The following is a 19461-nucleotide window of genomic DNA, read 5'->3' as shown; positions in this document are numbered from 1 at the left end:
ATTGATTATGAACATCTATCTCTATTGGATTTATTACTGTCATCTTAACCATAACCTTTCCGTTGGTATTACTTTTTAAATGTTGCTTTTTTCCTCTTTACACCCTTTTAAAAACGTATTAAAAGTGTTTTCTCTTTTTTTCTATTAGTTCAGATGTTATTGACTATTTCTGTTTTTTTCTGTGGTTACCCTAAATACTTAACATATGTTTCATCCTGACAAAGCCTGAAGTTGATCAATAGCTTTAGTTTCCTCAAAAACAATATGAATACCATAAGGCACTTTGACTCTAAATATTCTTCTCCCAACTAATCTGTCATTGTCGCTCAGAATTTTAGCTCTATATTGATTTTTCAACCTTAAAAAGTAGGAAATATACTTTTCTAAAACAGTCAATATTTTACACACGTTTACCAATTTCTCTTGTTTACTGTTCTTTCTTGAGTCTTAGACTTTTCCTTCTGGAATAATTCTGCTTTTTCCTAAAGTATCTTGTTTAACAATTTCTTTGGTGAGAATCTATTTGTAGTAAGCATTCTCAATTTTTATTTGTATAAAATTAACTCTCATTCATGAAATCGTTTTCCTGGGTAATCAGTCCTAGGCTGATTCTCCTTACTATCTTCTGGCTTACATTCTTGCTGAAATCCGCAATCATTCTAATTGGTATCCCTTAATAGGCCATCTGCCTTTTCTCTTTGACTGTGTTTAAGATTACGCTGTCTCTGGTATTCTGCCATATTGCTATGTTGTGTTTGTTTCAACATGTATTTCTGCATCTTTCCTGCTTAGTATTCCTTGGGATTCCTGAATCTGAGGATTGGAGTCAATGATTAACTGTAAAAACTTTCTTAGAATATTAATTCTTTCCATATTTTCTATTATCTTCTTCTGGAACTCCAATTAGATATATGCTGAACTTACCTTGCTCTAGCCCCCATATAGCTTAACCTTTTTTTCTTTCTTTTTAAAAAATTTCCCATCTCTTTGCTTCTCTGTGTGATATTCTAGGAGATTTCTTCTGACCTCCCTTCCAGTTCACTAATGCTCACTTCAACCTTAATTGGATTCTGGCTTTTTTTTTTTTTTTTTTTAAAGCAGCTATAAAGGACATTTGGGAAACTGAAGAAATTAGCATGTGGAGGGGCACCTGGGTGGCTCAGTTGGTTCGGTGTCTGACTTTGGCTCAGGTCATGATCTTGCGGTTCGTGGGGTTGAGCCCTGCATCGGGCTCTGTGCTGGCAGCTCAGAGCCTGGAGCCTACTTCGGATTCTGTGTCTCCCTCTCTCTCTGCCTCTCTCTCTCTCTCTCTCAAAAATAAATAAACATTAAAAATTTTAAAAAAAGAAATTAACATTTGGATTTAGATTTTAGATAATATTAGAGAATAATAGTTAATTTTCTTAGCGATAATGGCATTCAAGTCAGTAGGAAAGTGCTCTTGTACTTAGGAGATGCCTGCTGTAGCCTAAGTATACCTTTAAGTATTTAGGTGTGGAGTGTCATGACACTGTCAACATTTTTTCAAATGGTTCAGCAAAAAAAATAGGATCCATATATACGTATATAGATCAGTAAAACAAAGATGGCAAAATGTTAACAATTGTTGAATCTAGATGTAAGCTATATGGGTGTCCCTTCTTTAAACTTTCCTGTAAGTTTGAAGTTTTTCATAATATAAAGTAGAAAACTATGAGAGTGGAAATTTACATATTTTAGTAGCAGGGCTAAAATATAAAATCAAGGAAATCTAGGATGTAGAACACAAAAATAGGAAAATACAATAAACTTAGAGGAGGTTTAACATTGGATTTTTAGAAGTTTCACGAAAAGGAAGGAAGGAGGTAGGGGGAAAGGAAGGAAGAAAGGAAGGAAGGAAATAATTGAAAGGGAGAGAAATGTCAAAGAAATAATGTAAGAATATGCCAAAACTGAGGACAAAAGTCCCTATATGGAAAGGAGTCACTGAGTGCTCAGCACGAAGAATTTAAAAACAAAACAAAAAAAAACAAAAAAAAAAAACCCACCTCATACCAAGGCACATAAATTTGGTTTTTGGAATTGGGAGTGGGAGGAGTAGGAGGGAAGGGCAGAAAACCCTAAAATCTTTTAGAGGGAAAAGACAGGTCACATACAAAGGAATATTCATCAGAATTGTACCATACTTCTCACAACTCCAGATGCTAGAAGCAATGAAACCATGCATTAAAAATTCTGAAAGGAAAATGCTCTTCAATCTAAAATACCTAGCCAAATTTTCAATCATGAGACAAGTAGAAAACGTAGTTAGATGGGCAAGGACTGAGGCCACTTACCTCCTGTGCACCCTTACCTAGGAAGCTGCAAGTTGTCGGCCAAACCAATCAAGGAGTAAACCAAAGAAGCGTTAAGATCCGGGAAGTGAATGGCACCAGAAGGGCCCAGTCCATCCCAGGCCACTGCTCCAGACCTGAAGGGCGGCCAGTCCGGTCTGTATGGGAGAACGAGGCTGCAGAGGAAGGCCTTGGTGGGAGAGCAATGGAACCACTAGGTTATCTGACGAGTTTAAGTATTTGGAAAACTACTGCTGAGGAAAAGCATTGATCAATACATAGAAAATCAGAAAATTATAAAGAATAAGAGGGAAAAAATTCATACAGAAAGGAAATGTAAAACAGCATAACACTTAGCTAAGAAGCGAACAATAGTCACCTCATCATACTCACGTAAATACTGAATTTTAATCTTACCAAAATTTATGACATTACTATTTTGGGAAGGTGGTGGGCAGAGCTTCATGTGAGAAGGTTAAATCTCATTGGCCAAAATAGGAATTCTGCTGATACCTTCTAAAAACAATAAATTAAAAAGTAATAATATACGATGTTTTTTAGAAATACAGAGGTAAATACCAAAAGAAATTGCTACAAGAATTGAAAGTGGCTGTCTCTGAGGAGAGGGATTTGCAGGGCAAGAGACTCCTATTCCTCTATGTATCTTTTGTACTGATTTTATTAAACTTTGTTCACGTATAAACAGAATAAAATATAATTATTTCACAAAAGACCCGACCTCAGAAATTATTTTGAGTGCCCTGTAATGCTAATGTCATGGTTTCAAACCCCGGGAGACGTAAGAATCTCCTGGGTGCTTCTTTAGAGTGAAGAGTCCCAGACCCCTACCAAGAATAGTTACATCCTTAAGTCTAAGGTGAATCCTGGGAATCTGCATTTTAAACCGGCATCCCAGGCAATTCTGATGCAGGTAGTCCAAAGCCCACACTTGGAAAAGCCCACAGTAGATGCAGGCTGGCAGGAGCCAGTGACTGGGTGGGGACAGCGCCCTGCTAGTGGGCAGCCTGCCAGGCCCGAGTGTCCACCTGCCATCAGCTCCCAGCTCTCACATTGAGTTGCCCACTGAAGCATGGGGAGGCTTTGAAAAAGCGGGGCTTCCTTGTGAATATAATTCTGACAAACACATTTCTCCTTCCTTCCCCACCCACATTCTCTGCCTCAAAGATTCTGAAGTTGTAACCGTGGATGTCTGTTTGTTACCATGGGGCCTACTCTACCAGGGCCAAGTTACCTACCCTTCCTAAATGGCCCTAAATGGCCCTAAATGGCCAGTCAAGGTCTTTGGGGGGATGGGGCAGGGACATCAGGAGAATGAAGGCTTCATTAACCTCAGACAATGGCTTGGAGCAGATTCCTTCTATGCATTCAGCAGCCTGTATAGGATTAGTGTATACAGCATGTTTCGAAGGCCCCATGCTATATCCCATTGGCCGCCAGTGTCAAAGGCATGAATGCCTTTTGCTGAGGCAGGGTAAGCCTCTCGGTAACTATATTTTTTCCCTTTAAAGAAGGAATCCCAGCAAGGCTGATGGAAGTACCCTAAAGGTCTACAAGCCATTGAGGCCTGTCCTGGGCTGTCCTGGCTCTCTCACTCCCCTTGCTGGCTCCCGGACTGGCATGGTGTTCCCCCTTGACCGTGGGCTCAGGGGCCTCCAGCCAAAGCTGCTGACTCTGACCACGGCCTTTCTCTGGACTGTGTTCATTTGCATCGCGCTGCTGAGGGTGGAGGAGCTATATAGGCTCCGGCCCATTCATGGGAGGATTAGGCCTGGACTGAGGGCGCAGTGGGAGAGAGGCCGCAGTGAAGGTCCAGTTCCACTCCCTGAGCGGTCACCATGCCCTACCTGCTGCCAGGATTTTTCTGTGACCGCGTGATCCGGGAGAGGGACAGGAGAAATGGAGAGGGCACCGTCTCACAGCCCCTCAAGTATGAGGGGCAGGATTTTGTTGTTCTCAGACGACGGTGCCTTGCTCAGAAGTGCCTCTTTGAAGACCGTGTGTTCCCAGCAGGTGTTCAGGCCCTGGGCTCCCATGAGCTGAGCCAGAAAACCAAGATGAAGGCCATCACGTGGAAGAGGCCAAAGGTAGGGATGGGAGGGACAGGGCTTCAGGAGACAGCTCTTGGGGACAGGAGGTCAAGTGGTCCAGGGCCAGAGGCCATGGATCCACGATCTGAGCAAGTGGCTTATCAAGGTTCTCTTCCCTATGTGCCCCCAGAACACCTTTCTGGTTCCTCTTGAAATGGTAGGTGTTATTTTCTATTCCTGAACTAGAGATTGTTATAACGCTTTAGAGGTCCTGAGCCTGTAAATATTTTTAAGAGAGCTAATACGCTGGCTTTATTCAGAGTTAAACAGTAAGGCATAATTGATTATCAAGGCTTCTTGAGAGCAGGTGTTCTGGGGGTGGGAAAGTGGAGTGGCTGAGAGCACTGAGGCTCACAGTTTCAAGGAGAGTTCCATGAAAAGTGGTGAACAGTTAAGAAACAGGAGGCTGTGGGAAGCTGGAGATGCCTTCTGAACCTTTCGCCTAAGGCTGGCTCATCAGGGACATGCCGCTTCTGTTTAAACAGAAAGGTCTGTGCTGACCAGCCAGACTTCTTACAATGCAATGTGGTGCGTCCACATTTAGGACTATGTATTTTCTCAGAGAACGGACTCCTTCCTTTATCACTATGTGATACAACTCTTTATGTCTAATATTCTTTGTTACGAAGTCTGCTTTGTCTGAAATTAACACAATGACTCCACCTTGCTTTTGATTAACATTAGCATGGTGCATCCTTCTCTAGTTTCTTGTAGACAACATATAGTTGGGTCTCTTTTTTTATCCATGCTCACAATCTGTATCTTTTAATTGGTGTATTTAGACCATTCTCATTTAAGTGATTATGAAATAGCTGGATTCCTATCCACCATGTTTGTAACTGTTTTCTATCTGTGAGAACTGTTCTTTGTTTCTCCCCCTCCCCTTTTCTGCCTTTTCCAGTAATTTAATATTCTGTATGAGACAATTTTATGTTCTCTCTTAAGTGTATCAGTTGCATTTTTTAATGTTAATGGTTATGCTACAGTTTCCAATATACACTTCCAACTAATCTAATTCTACCTTCAAATAACACTATGCTATTATATATGTAGTCTGACACCTTATAATAGAAAATGTCCAATTCCCCCCTTCCTTCCTTCCTTCATTTCATCTATCCACATGCTATAATTACTCAACACATTGTAATTATTAGTACTTTAAACAAAGTTATCTTTCAATTAAGAATAAGAAAAATAAAAGTTTTATTCTACCTTCATTTATTCCTTCTCTGATGCTCTTCCTTTCTTTACGTAGGTCAAGGTTTCTGACCTATATCATTTTCCTTCTCCCTGAAGCACTTCTTTTAACACTTCTTGCAGGGCAAGTCTATTGGCAATAAATTCTCTCTGGTTTTCTTTTTCTGAGGAAGTCTTTATTTCTCCCTCGGTTTTGAAAGATAATTTCTTGCATATAGAATTCTAGCTTGATGGGATTTTCTTTAATCAATTTAAATATTTCTATCCAGTCTTTCTTGCTTGCATGGCTTCTGAAGTCTGCTATAATTATCTTCATTTCTCTATAGGAAATGGATTTGTTCCCCTGTTGACTTCTTTCAAGATTTTTTTTTTTTTTGTCTTTGGTTATCTGCAGTTTGACTATGGCATGCCTAAGCGTAGTAGTTTTGTGTTGTTGTATTTTGCTAGTATTTATGCCATTTCATGCTCTTTGAGCTTCCTGGATCTGTGATTTGGTATCTGTCATTAATTTGAGAAAGTTCTTGGCCATTATTACTTCAAATGTTTCTTCTGCTCTGTTCTCTCTCTTCCTCTGATATTGCAATTATCCATAGGTATAACACATGTATAAGTTTTCCCATGGTTTTTGGATGTTTTGCTCTGGGTTTTTGTGGGGTTTTTTGGTTTTGGGTTTTTTTTTTTCATTGTTTGCTCTCTTTGCATTTCACTTTGGGAAGTTCCTATTGTCTTACCTCCGACCTCACTGATTTTTCCCTTGTCTATGTCCAGCTTGTGGATGAGCCCATCCGATACATGTTATCGTGTTTTTTCATTTACAGCATTTCTTTTTTATTCTTTCTCAGACTTTCCACCTCCTTGCTTATATGACCCATCTTTTCTTGCTCATTATCTACTTTTTCTGTCATACTTCTTTACGTACTCATCATAGTTATTACTAATGATTCCTGCCTGGTAATTTCAATATCTGTGTCATATCAGAATCTAGTTCTGATGCTTGCTTTCTCTGTTCAGACTATTTTTGCTTGCCTTTTGGCACCCTTTATAATTTTTTGCTGAAAGCCAGACATGTTGTTTTGGGCATTAAGAACTGAGATAAATAAGTTTTGGTGATAAGATTTATGTTAAGCTGACTAGGAGTTGTGCCGTGATTAATGCTTCCTATAGCTGCAGGTGTCAAAGACTTCAAATTCCTCTAGTATTTTTGTTTTACCCCCATATTGCCCTCCTCTTGCCTTCAGGTTTCCTAAGCACTCCCCCTCAGTGTTTGCACCTTGAAGATCTTTAGCTGTAAGTCGCTGTTATTATACTGAAGCCCTGTTGATGCACTGTTAAGGTGGGGAAGGGAAATGTTCATTAACGTAATGACTAAATCTCCATCTTTTAATGGGCCTAGGTCTCTGGGCTCTGGCCTTCATACACATTTCCCCATTGGTATAGCATTTTTCCCTTCTTAGGTGAGAAAGGAAGGGGAGCTTCCCAGATGGGGCTGTATGGGGAGCAATGCCCTTCCCCCAACTTAGGTAAAACTCCAGAAAAGCCTTTGTAGATCTTTCTTAGATCTTCACCACGAGAACTTGGTGGGATTTTCAGAGGTAAAAACCATGAAAGTATATAAGAAGGGGGGAAGATTGTCCCAAGACTGTGGCCTCCAGAAATTTCTCACACTCATGCTAGTCCACACTCAGCTTCTGGAAATTCATCAAAATTACCAGTTGCTTGTTCCCACCACTTTATGGCTCCAGCAGTTTCCGCTCCGGGCAAGCAGATCTTGGCTGTAACTTTCTCATTTCACTTGTGCCCATATTTGAGGGTAGTGGTGAGCTGCCCTGCGACTTCAGTTCTCTGATGGGTCCCAGCAAAGTCAGTGATTTTCAGTTTGCTCAGCTTTTTCTTGTGGTAAGGACAAGAGTGAGGACTTCCAGGATCTTTACATGTTGGAACTGAACCAGAAATCCTCCATATGGATCTATTTTAGCACCACCTTTTAAGTGTATGTTTTGGTGTATTTTGTAATACACAGTATAGGTGAGGACAATCGATATACACATAGGTAATTTACAACCAATAAGATTACTTACATAGGGTTGCACATTCGAAATATTTTACTGATGGAGGTACACAATAAAAGTTTCAAATTGCTGTGTGAACCACGGTACCCAAAAACTGAGGAAATGGTCATGTGTTGCTCATTGCTGGGACTCCATCATTGACAGATCCAGTCCCCAGGCTAAATTATAGCCAAAGGAATAGCTAGCAATCTTAGGTCCCCAAGCTAAAGTGACAGAGCTGGGACCATTTACCCTTTGTACATATCAACCAACATAAACAGGTCTCAGACCCTCTAAGGGCTATTGACACAGTGTTTATAAGCAAGGAAAGAAGAAGTAGGTGGTAGAGAGGGGGTATCTAGGCAAATCAGAGCTTTTTTTATGAATCAGCCTTCAATAAGCTTGGTAACAGATCCTCACCAAAGAGGTATCTCTTATGAAGACAAGTAATTAAGTGTCTCTAGGCTGTGCTTTTTGTGGAAGGCAGGCAGGGATGATTTCTCATTTTTATTGTACCCTCAATTCCCCCAGTTCTGTACATACTTGGGGGTTCAATTAATGTTTGGTGAATTTAGCTGAGGTGGTGTTGAAGGTAGATGTGGTGTATTGGGGAATCTACTATTGCAAAAAATGTAACTCCGCCCAAATAGCTAGGCCTCCTAATAGATGTAAGAGAGACCAGGGTAGTCACTGCTGCCTTTCCAAGTAGTCAACCCTGGAATTGGTGGGCAGTGGGAGGATGAATTTATGGTCCCAAGGAGAAGAAGCTACACCTGTAACAACTAAAAAATGTAGCTATAAGTCTAGTATTTGAGTCACTATATAATACATTCCGTCAAACAGGCAGAAAATATAGTAGTCAAAGGTCTCAGCCGGCAAGTAACAGAGGCCCAACTCAAACTAGCTTAAACCAAAAAAAAGCTCGTATAATTCAAGTGTTCAAGAGTGATGCTGGATTTAGACACACCTGAATCCAGGCTCAGACCATGCCATCAAGACGCAGTCCCTAATGGTATCTATCTATAGATCTATCTATTTTCTGCTTATCTGTCGTCATCTCCCTCCTCTGCCCCCCATCTGCATCTGTTTCCTCTGAGTCGGCTTTATTCTCAAGCAGACTAACTTTGCAATGGGGCAAAGATGCCCCAGACAGCTTCAGGCTAACATTCTACCAGCTTTAGCAGCTCTGGCAGAAGAATGTACAGTTGACCCTTGAACAACACCAGTTTCAACTGCACAGGTCCACCTACACACGGATTTTTTTTTAATTTTTTTTTTTTGTAAATCTAGTACAGCACTGTAAATGTATTTTCTCTCCCTTGTGATTTTCTTTTTTCATATATATAATTTTTAAGTTTATTTATTTATTATTGAGAGAGAGAGAGAGAGAGAAAGACAGAGAGAGAGAGCACAAGCTGGGGAGGGTCAGAGAGGGAGACACAGACTCTGAAGCAGGCTCTAGGCTCTGAGCTGTCAGCACAGAGCCCGATGCAGGGCTTGAACCCACAGACCATGAGCTCATGACCTGAGCCAAAGTCAGACACTTAACTGACTGAGCCACCCAGGCGCCCCTTCCTTATCATTTTCTTAATATTTTCTTCTTTCTGGGGTGCCTGGATGGTTCAGTTGGTTGAGTGTCTGAGTTGTGATTTTAGCTCAGGTCATGATCCCAGGGTTATGGAATCAAGCCCTGTGTCAGGCTCCACATTCAGTGAGTGTGGAGCCTGCTTAAAGATTCTCTCTTTCTCCCTCTGCTCCTCTTCCCGCAGCACACACTCTCTCTCTAAAAACAGAACAATATTTTCTTCTTTCTAGCTTACCTTATTGTAAGAATACAATGTATAATACATATAACATACAAAATATGTGTTAATCAATAATGGGGAAACCAAAAAACCTGTCCACTATGCCTTACTTCGCTTCATTTTAAGAAGAAGGTATATTGCTATTGCTTCTAGTTTGGGAGAGTTGTTTTGGGGAGAGGGGACTGTTTGTTTTTAGTGCAGAGAGATGGGGAATACTTTCTTAGACAAAAAACAAATCCTGAGTCACGTTTACATACCCAGTTCAACTCTAACATTGCACGGCTGTTACTTAAGTTGTTCAGCTTTATAACTTTACATATTTTCTTTTATGCTAAAAAAATCTTGGTGCCTACGGACATTAATATAAATTCTTATTTATCATACAACATATATGACAAAGTTTTGAAATATTATTATTATTTCTTATGGTTCATATTTCTTTATGGTTTGGGTTTTTGACCTTAGGATATATCCCAAAAGGGATAAAGAGTCAAAATGTTATATTTTAAGTCACTTGAAAGAATTCTTTTTACGTGTGAGGTCATGCCACCGACTTGATTTGCAGTTCGGTTCCTTTGTTTCAATTTGCTTTCAGCTTTCACAGACTGTTTTCTTTGGATATAATGTTTGTCTTATTTTTGAGAAAGAGAGCACACACACATGCATGTGAGTAGGGGAGCGGGGGGAGAGAGAGAGAATCCCACCCAGGTTCCACGTCCAGCATGTAGCCTGACACGGGGCTCCGTTTCATGACTATGAGATCATGACCTGAGCTGAAATCAAGAGTTAGATGCTTAGCTTAACTGAATGAGCCACCCAGGCGCCCCTACAGACTGCTTTTTAAAATTGTCTTTCCTTTAATTTTGGCTTTTAATTATGTAAAAATTGACTTGGTTCCTAAGTCAGAACTATTTTCAGTTATATTCAGAGTTTTACTTCCATCCTTATTCCCACCATCTTATTCCCTTATAGGTAACCTTTGTAAGAATTACGGTTTGGGGTTTATCTTTCCATTGCATTAAGAGTTTCAGACGGGAGGGGCATGTGGTGTGGTCTAAGCAAGACATTCCATCTAGTAGGAGGGAGAGATTCCCCATGTACAGGGAGCTTCAACTCACTTTGGTGTATGGAATTGTTGTGATGGGGGCAAGAATGGGGAGACACACGCATGCACACACACAGGAAGAGACAGGGGGAGGGGGGTTTTGTCACAGGGATAGCAAGACTTCTTAAGCCTCTGAAGAATGGTGTTAAAACCAAAAAACAAAGAATCTACAATTATTTCAAAATGTTCGAAGTTAAAAAACAAAGCACAAGACATGGGAAGAAAAAACAAGAGTGCCCTCTGTTGGCCTCTGTTGGGCTGCACATCATCTGTAGTACCTGAATTTGAAAACTAATGGGGCCCGTGATGCCTTATGGGGTTAGCTTGAGTAAAGCAATGAACCGTCAGCTGACCAGGACACCTACAAGGCCCACACTAAATTTACTTTCTGCTCTCCCCAGCTCTCATGTCCTTAGGACCCTGGCATATATGGTGACTAAATATCGCTGTTACCACATCTTGGGAATAAATATTTTCCCTCCTGCACCTATTTTCCTGGCACAGGAAAAAAAAAAAAAAAAAAAAAAAGATCCACGCTTTCCATTGTCCCTTGCCAAAGCTGTGACAGTAATGATACTGTAGTAACTCCTAAGGTACATCTTTACTCACGCAGTATGTCAGTGTGTGGGACCAATGTAGAACAATGGGAAAAGGAGGCAGGCTTCTGGCTTCCACCACTTACTAGCTGTGTGTCCTTGGGCAAGTTTCTTAACCTCTCTGAGCCCTGGTTTCCTTATCTGAAAAATAAGAATGATACTATCCAACTCACAGGCTGTTTGGAGAGGCTTAAATGAGTGGCGTATATAATGCCCCCGATATAGGATGTTAGTACTACATAATGGGCCACTACAAACAATTGCTACTACCACTGTTATTATTTCCTTTTTTTTTTTCAACAGGAAATTTGTGAGAATCCTCGATTTATCATTGGTGGAGCCAACAGAACTGACATCTGTCAAGGAGATCTAGGTAGGAAAGTACCCTCGGGTCATATCCAGCCAAACAATCAAGGGGTGATTAAAAGGTGATTAACATCTGGTTTTGCTTTTAAAGAATTTTGAGGAGGAGGTTTTTATAACACTACTTTGTGCCCATTTATCTATGTGCTGGTGATGGTTTCATTTAATTTCTGTCCCCACCGCCCCCCCCCCATGATCTCATGAGTTCACAGGGGATATGCCTCAGTCCACAGCATCCTCCTGATGGTCTGAAGGACATTTGCACACCCCACTCAGGAGGATAAAAGCCCTGCTTTTAACTGCACCCATTTCCTTAAAAGAGAGCTCTGAAACTGTCTGAATACCAAGCATGTCCCTTGAATATATATTGAATCCATATGCACACAAAAAGTGCACTTGTAACTCAAACTTTTGTTTAAAATGCCCCAGCCAGAGTGGCTCCATATTAATGGAGTCTTTCAACAAGGATGACATTTGCCATATTGACGAGCACCCAGCATTCTGTCCGGGTGGTCACCTTGGCTCTTCTACCAGACCTTCCTCTCTCAGGAAGTACTATCTTTGGCATGAACTGCAGGAAAGCTCTACACTTGATCTTAGCCAAAAGGCCAAGAAGCGACTGGACTGCAGGAAACTCTATGAAGCAAAGGTGGAAAGAACATCAACAGACGTAATTTAAAATTTGAGGGAAAGGTGCACTCGAGACCAAATGAAAGGAATTTAGCCCCAGAAAGAGAGGCTGAAGAGGTTTTCAATATCGGGGTTCCTGCACCCGGGAGAAAGATGTCTGCAGAGCCCTGGGAGAGCTAATAACCTGGACTTCCTAACACTTTTTCAAAGGAGAGGCTTGCTTCTTCAGGGGTGGGGGTGGGGAGGACGGCTGCTGGGAGCTCTCAGTCTCCCCTCTACAGTCTTAAAGGTGCCGTCACATCCACACAGGAAATCAAAAGCCTTGCACAACTCAACCCATCTGCTTAGAAGGAAATTCTATGACTGTCAGTGTGCCAGGCATGCCCCTTGAGCATTCTATTTCTCTTTCTCTCTCTCTCTCATACACACACACACACACACACACACACACACACACACACAGCAAAATCGCTAAATACAGTATTCTGCCAGAAAGGAAGTTCAGAGAATAAGAAAATATCCCCATCTCATTCCATGGCCAGCAATATCTCAGCGCCCTCATAAAGTGTCTGCAGAGAAGCTGCTTTACTGGCTTTCCTTCCAGTACAAGAGGTCTTGGCCGATGGCTCTCAGATGCTCAGTCTCCACTGAGGTATGCACTCACATTGCAAAAGTCCAGGAAGTACAGATTTCATCCAGATGTTAGGAAGAATGACACATTTGACCTACTGCTCTGTGTTCATTGAGGTCCAAAAAGGAAGTGAGCTTATATTACGGAAGGAGCCATTGCCTATACCCTTCTGGAAAACCAGTCAGAAGAGAGTAAGTCACCCTGATCGAATTGTCGAGGGACTGCCATCAAACTCCTCTGGGTCGACCTCTCTGAGGTCAGATCTGGAAGTAGGACAGTGAACACTAAGTGAACTTGTACTTCAGAGAAGCAGAAGAATCAGCTGGGATGGGGCCTTTTTCTTCCCCGGAGGTGACCTATGCCATGTACTTTCCCCGCAGGGGACTGCTGGTTTCTCGCAGCCATTGCTTGCCTGACCCTGAACGAGCGCCTGCTTTTCCGAGTCATACCCCACGATCAGAGTTTCACTGAAAACTATGCGGGCATCTTCCACTTCCAGGTGAGGTCATTGGAGTGTGGTGAAGAGGGCCAGCTGCTTTTTGGAAACCCACCTTTTCAGGAACACTTACCTCAAACACCACAAGCGTGTGGAGGTTTTCCCATCACCACGATGTGTTTGGAATGTACCACTTACATATGTTATTATTTGTTTTCTGTAATATCAAAACTGATTTTTGAGAATTCTTATAGATCATTTGTATGATTAAACTTTTATTAAGTGTTTTCACAATTGTGTTTAAAAAAGAAAAAACAGTAAAGGAAGAGGGCCAGCTGCTGTCCACCCACCGCTGGTCTTCTGGCCTTGACTTTCCAGTGGCTTCAGGAAAGATTCCACCCACCCTCCCAGTCTTGGCTGTGGGCAATGACCCCCCTAAGGCCTCAGGCCTGTGAGGACGCAGTTGTTTATCTCTGCCCCCTCAGCAGCCCCCCTCCCAAAACCCCATCTTCTGCCATGCTCCAGAAAGGCAGGAAGACATCCTGTTTGCTGGCCTGTGGATCTATTTTTGCCTTTCCAGCTGGCTGCTGTGTTACCTGCAGCCTTTCTCAAGTAGGTTCCTAAGATATTAGCATTGGCGGTTCATAGGGCCCTTTAGTTTGCAAAGGAAACCCCCTGAATGACTATGGCTCCTTTACCTGTTTTGCTTTAAAGACAGGTCGATACCAAGTCTATCACTCACCTTTTCCAGGCCTTGGAAGGAAAATCTGGTCAATCTGGGGACCAGGCTTCTGGCTCAGCCCAGAAAGGAGTCTTTTGTATCCAGAATCAACTAAACCATTGGAAATTTTTCTAGATCCAAAATCTAGACGCAAAACCAGAGAGCCAGATCCTGGTGCTGGCCAAAAACTGAAGTGAGCTCCACACGTGGGGATCTAGCAGATGCTGGGATTCTGAGGCATCCATCTGTTTCCAGCCCTGAAAGCCCCCCCCCTCCCCCCCCCACACACACACGTCCTGGGACTGACCCAAATCATCAGTTGACGTACCTGCTGATTTTGTACCTCAGGACTGAAGGCTTGACAGAAGGTCTTCTTTTCAGGTTCAGGTTCAGGTCCTGCTGCCCTCTGAACACGGGTAAGGCAGCCAGGCCCTCATTTTCGTTTCTTCCCTGTGCCATCAAGCTGCTAGTTTCCCTCTGATATTTAAAGGGTCTTCTACCTAAATAGGGCCACAAATAGAAAGACCACATAGATTTTTTTCCCCCTCTTTTCAATAAGGGAAAACAATGTCATTAGAGGGGAAATTAAACCACATTTGGCAGTCTTCAGTTAAAATTGGTTTGTTCAAAAAAGAACATTCAGAATTGAAATTATTTGACAATGTTCCTGTTATAGCCAGAGTATATTCTGGGACACTCTCCTTTTCCCTATCAGTCTTCTTCAGCAGCCATTTCTACCTTGTTTGTCATCAAGAGATCCATAAATCAATACGTCACCTTCACCTAGGCCAGCAGTTCTCAACGCTGCTGCATATTAGAATCAGCTAAAATACCTAAAATATGATACGTAGGCCCCACTCCAGATTTACTGAGCAGGAGAATGACAATCTCAAGTCCTCAGATATTCATGGGGGACCTACCATCCCTGAGGCTGGCCGGACTGTGTGCAAGAGAGAAAGCAAGATGTAGCCCACGTTCCTGCCCCCAAGGAATTCACGGTCCAGTTAGAGAAAGATACACACCCTCCAAACCCAAAAGAGTATGAACAAGGACCAAGTGCAGAGCTGAGGCAATGGGACCGCTTTGGGATCAAAGAGAGTCTGAGGAATGTGGAGGAGAGGCACGTGGTAACCTGACGATGTGACTCTGTCCTTGGTACCTCTGTGCAGTTCTGGCGCTACGGAGACTGGGTGGATGTGGTCATTGATGACTGCCTGCCGACTTACAACAATCAACTGGTTTTCACCAAGTCCAACCACCGCAATGAATTCTGGAGTGCTCTGCTGGAGAAGGCTTATGCTAAGTAAGGCAACACTTGAGGATGTGAGGCAGGGCTAAAGGTGGTGGGCTGCAAAATCCAGCTGAAGTCTTGTCACAAGAGGCAGCGTGCGTGCACATGTGCGCATGCGTAACAGTTCAACTGGGTCCCTAAGTCTGAGGGGGTCGGGTCCAGGCAGCAACGGCTATAACTAAAAAACTGTATTTACGGGGAGGATGAAGACATGTGTAGGAAATCTTTAGCTTTAGCTTCCCATAGTGAGCACTTTAATTCTGCCTTCGTGGTGATGTTGCAAGTCTTATATTTGAGCATTAGATCTTTGAAGCTCACATTCCCAGGGTCTTGCTTGGCTCAACCTCATGATCACGCGGGATATTAATAAAGCCATGTTATCTCTCAACTTGGAAGCTCCACCCCAGCTATTTCTAAGGGCTCTATGGAGCCCTTCCTTGGGGTTCAGAGTATGGTGGAAAGAGAAGAGTCAGGAAGTGAGAATGGCTGGGTTCCCATCCCAGTGTTTCTGGTTCTCTGTGGCCTTGGGTAAGCCACTTAGCCTATAAGACTCAGTTGCTCGAATGTGAAGAAAGAGAATCATAGTAGCTACTCCATTAGCTTACAGAGTTGTTGGAGAATTAGATAAGAGAACATCACAGGACCCAACAGTAAAATTCTGGTGGCCCAGGGCCTGGGTCATGTTTCCTGGAACCCTGTGACCTCAGATTGGTCTTCATTCTCTCTCCAAGGCTCCATGGTTCGTATGAGGCCCTGAAAGGTGGGAACACTACAGAGGCCATGGAGGACTTCACAGGAGGGGTGACAGAGTTTTTTGAGATCAAGGATGCTCCCAGAGACATGTACAAGATCATGAAGAAAGCCATCGAGAGAGGCTCCCTCATGGGCTGTTCCATTGATGTAAGCCTGGGGTGTGGTGTGCAGGGCAGGGAGCAGGCAACTATCGGGAAGCCATTCATGTGATGAAAAGCAATGTAGGGCTTTCCTCTGGGACAGGGTGGATGTTTTGTTTAAGGAAGCAGGAACTGGCTCTCAACTTTGAAAATTACTAAAGGAAGAAGAGTTCCTAGGGATTTTCACTAAAGAGACTGGGCAAAGACACTCCAAGGCCTAGACTTTAGGTAGAAATAGGTCCAGAGGCCTGTGTCAGCCCCGGCCTCTGTGGCCAGTGCTGCTCAACCCCAGCATGCCCCCAATTAAGCTGGCTGCATATCTGGTTCTGGACCTGAGCCAGCCAGTTCCCTGAGACAGCCTCTCAGTCACTGAGCTGTGATCCTGTCTCTCACTTAGGACACGGGCCTTATGTTGTGATCTGGGAGAAGGTTGGCCTGCAGGCACACTCTCAGCACAACAGAGTAGTGTGATCTGACACTGGGGCTAAGGGTATGGAGACCCACAGAGTGGCCAGCCCTCCTGAGTTTCAGGAGACACACCTGCCCTGGGGGCTGCTCAGTGGATAATAGTCTTGGCTGGAGCTTTCCATCACTGAGGAAGGAACTGAAGCTGAATTCCTGAATTTCCTTCCTCTCCCAATACTCCAAATGGGTCCAAAAGCTTGGGAAGATCAGCTAGCATTAAACACCCCGGATGAACATTTTCTTTCTGCATCACTTTTCTCCATCTTGTCTCCATTCACACTGTTTCTCTCTCCTCTTTTCCTTTGTCCCCTCCCTTCTTTCTGTCTCCTTCCCTTTCTATCACCCTCCTTTGTTTGATCTCTCCCTCCCTCTTCTGGACTGTCCCCGGCCCATCCCGTCGGGCCTCAGGATGGCACAAACATGACCTATGGAACCTCTCCTTCTGGGCTGAAAATGGGGGAGTTGATTGCACGGATGGTGAGGAATATGGATAACTCGCTGCTCAGGGACTCAGACCTCATCCCCAGGGACTCAGATGACAGACCAACCCGGGTGTGTACGCCTCCAAATGTCAGGAATGACCACCCCTCCTACCTGCATGACCACCCCTCCTACCTGCATGACCCTGCATGAGGCCTGTTGGTGTTAGACTCCCCTCAGCAGCCAGGGCCTTACATGCAGACCTCCACATGGGCCTTCCAGGGGGCTGGGGTGGAATAACTTGCCTGCTCCAAGGCTCTTGGAGAAGGTGGGGGAGACAGGATTTGGAGGAACTCTCTGTGGGAGTTCTTTCATACCCCGTGGTCCAGGCAGTTTCTCTGATAACAAATTAACAAGTAGAAATACAAGAGACTTTGTTCATTGTTAAATATTTCTTCTCTTCTAATTCAGGTATTCATTCAATGCAGATTTATTGAGCTCCTACCGGGTGCCAGACACTCTTGTAGTAAACAAACAAAAAAAATACATTTTATTCACTAAAAGAGTCTCTCCCCTCATAGAGTTTATTTTCTAGTACTTTCAGAAGTAATGCATGCTCACTGAAAAATACTTATAGAAAAGCATGGAGGAAAAATTAACACGTTTTCTCCCATCTAAAGGTTGCAACTCTGAGTATGTAGTATATGTCCTTCTAGGATATTTCTTTGCGTACAGTTAATCTACATTTTTATTTTTAAAATGTTGTCACACTGTATGTACCTCTTCGCATTGTGTCTTTTTTCAGTTAGCTTTATGTTCTTAATGTGCCAATATGAACTATGTTGTTAATGTGTCTCCCAAAACATTCTTTAATGTTTATTTATTTTTGAGAGAGAGGGAGAGCACCCGAGCATACGAGTGTGTGTGGGGGAGGGTCAGAGACACAGAGGGGAACAGAGAATCCAAAGCGGGCTCTGCACTGACAGCAATGAACCCAATGCGGGGCTCAAACTCATGAACCGTGAGATCATGACCTGGGCCGAAGTCAGTTGCTCATCCTACTGAGCCACCCAGGTGCCCCTCAAAACATTTTTTTTGGTGGTTGCACAGTATGCCAACACACAGATAAGTTATAATTTATTTACCCAATACCCTATCATTGGAAAATTAGATTGTTTTCTCTTTCTTGTGTTGGCTATTATTTTTAAATGCTATCTTGAACATCCTAATAGATATATCTTTGTGTGTGTCGTGATAATTTCTTTGGGACAGAATACCAGTGGAGGAATTGCTAGCTGTGCGAAAGTAATGCCAATAGAGTCATTTCAAGTGGTTTCCCAGGTCTAGACTTGAAAGATGCATGGATCTGCTTCCACATCCTTTCTATTCAGCATGGTCTGGGTCACGTAAGGACTAAGATGTGGAAGAGGCCAAGATGCCAAAAGCCCTGGCTCCACCTGCATCCCTGAAGTTGAAAAGGCTCACAAATTGCACAGCCTAGCATGGCTCCAGGAAGCTCTTCTTAAAGCTGTTATGTTACCAGGCAAAGGAGAGCCATAGAGATATGGTCTAGGGTTCAATGGGCATTGGAGATCCTATCCCTCTACTGAGCATCTTCTGGGGCTGAAACTTGGTAATTTCTACAAATCTAAGAGATTCCCCTAGACCGGTAGGCCAAATCATGTCTGAATAGGACTCGACTCTGGCCTCCTCCAAATTCCTTCCCTGGGCACTGTGACTCTTGATTTCTTGAGTATTCTGTTCTTGATGGGTATGGAGGGGGGAATGGGATATACAGAGAGAAGGTTAGACCTATATGTTTCATCTAACCTCTTTTTTCAATTCCTTTCTCTTCCAGGAGTTGTCAAGTCTGGGTGGGCTCAAGGGAAGGGGCCTCCATTTGTCCCTGTTCCTCCTTTGAAAGACCCCAAGAGATCCAGAAAGGAGGGCCAGGGATCTGCTTACCTACATCGACATTGTCCCAGCCTCATACTGTTCTCCGATGGTCAGAACAGACCTTTTCAGGGCAACCAGCTTGAGGGAAACCACTTGTCTGGGCTATGTCTTCTCGACTCTCTAAAAGAGCCAGGGAGGGCCTTCTCGTGGCCAGGAGGTCCACATTCAGAGCACAGAGGAGTCTTTGTCCTCGCAGAACCTGGAAAATGATCCAATGTGTGCAGGCCCTGATAGGCTGTCTGGTTTTTGCTCCACAGACAATTGTTCCAGTTCAGTATGAAACAAGAATGGCTTGCGGGCTAGTCAAGGGCCACGCCTACTCTGTCACTGGGCTGGAGGAGGTGAGGCTGATGGCGTGGGTGGCTGGGGAGCTATTTGGGTCAGCCTCCTGAAGTCAGGACTTAACTTACTGGGCCCCTTCACCTCGGCAGAGCTTGCCTCCTCTCAGGGGCACCACTCGCGGTCTGGGCCCAGCACCTGCATG

The 19461-nt window shown here is 43.4% G+C and overlaps 1 protein-coding gene across 3 annotated transcripts in view; it reads left to right on the top strand.

Moving 5' to 3' along the window:
• The window catches only part of CAPN3 (calpain 3), a 50286-nt gene that overhangs the window by 14299 nt on the left and 16526 nt on the right, over nucleotides 1-19461 (top strand). For 2 of the 3 annotated variants that reach the window (XM_042942299.1, XM_042942300.1), the window contains exons 2-7: nucleotides 11475-11544; nucleotides 13176-13294; nucleotides 15122-15255; nucleotides 15975-16143; nucleotides 17010-17153; nucleotides 19235-19318. In XM_042942299.1, coding sequence (XP_042798233.1) covers nucleotides 11475-11544; nucleotides 13176-13294; nucleotides 15122-15255; nucleotides 15975-16143; nucleotides 17010-17153; nucleotides 19235-19318 — 720 coding nt within the window. The remainder of the gene's footprint in view (nucleotides 1-11474; nucleotides 11545-13175; nucleotides 13295-15121; nucleotides 15256-15974; nucleotides 16144-17009; nucleotides 17154-19234; nucleotides 19319-19461) is intronic. The other variant, XM_042942301.1, reaches the window with a different exon arrangement.

The sequence above is a fragment of the Panthera leo genome, chromosome B3 (assembly GCF_018350215.1).
Source record: "Panthera leo isolate Ple1 chromosome B3, P.leo_Ple1_pat1.1, whole genome shotgun sequence".
Classification (NCBI taxonomy): domain Eukaryota; kingdom Metazoa; phylum Chordata; class Mammalia; order Carnivora; family Felidae; genus Panthera; species Panthera leo.
This window is presented reverse-complemented; position numbering and strand designations above follow the sequence as displayed.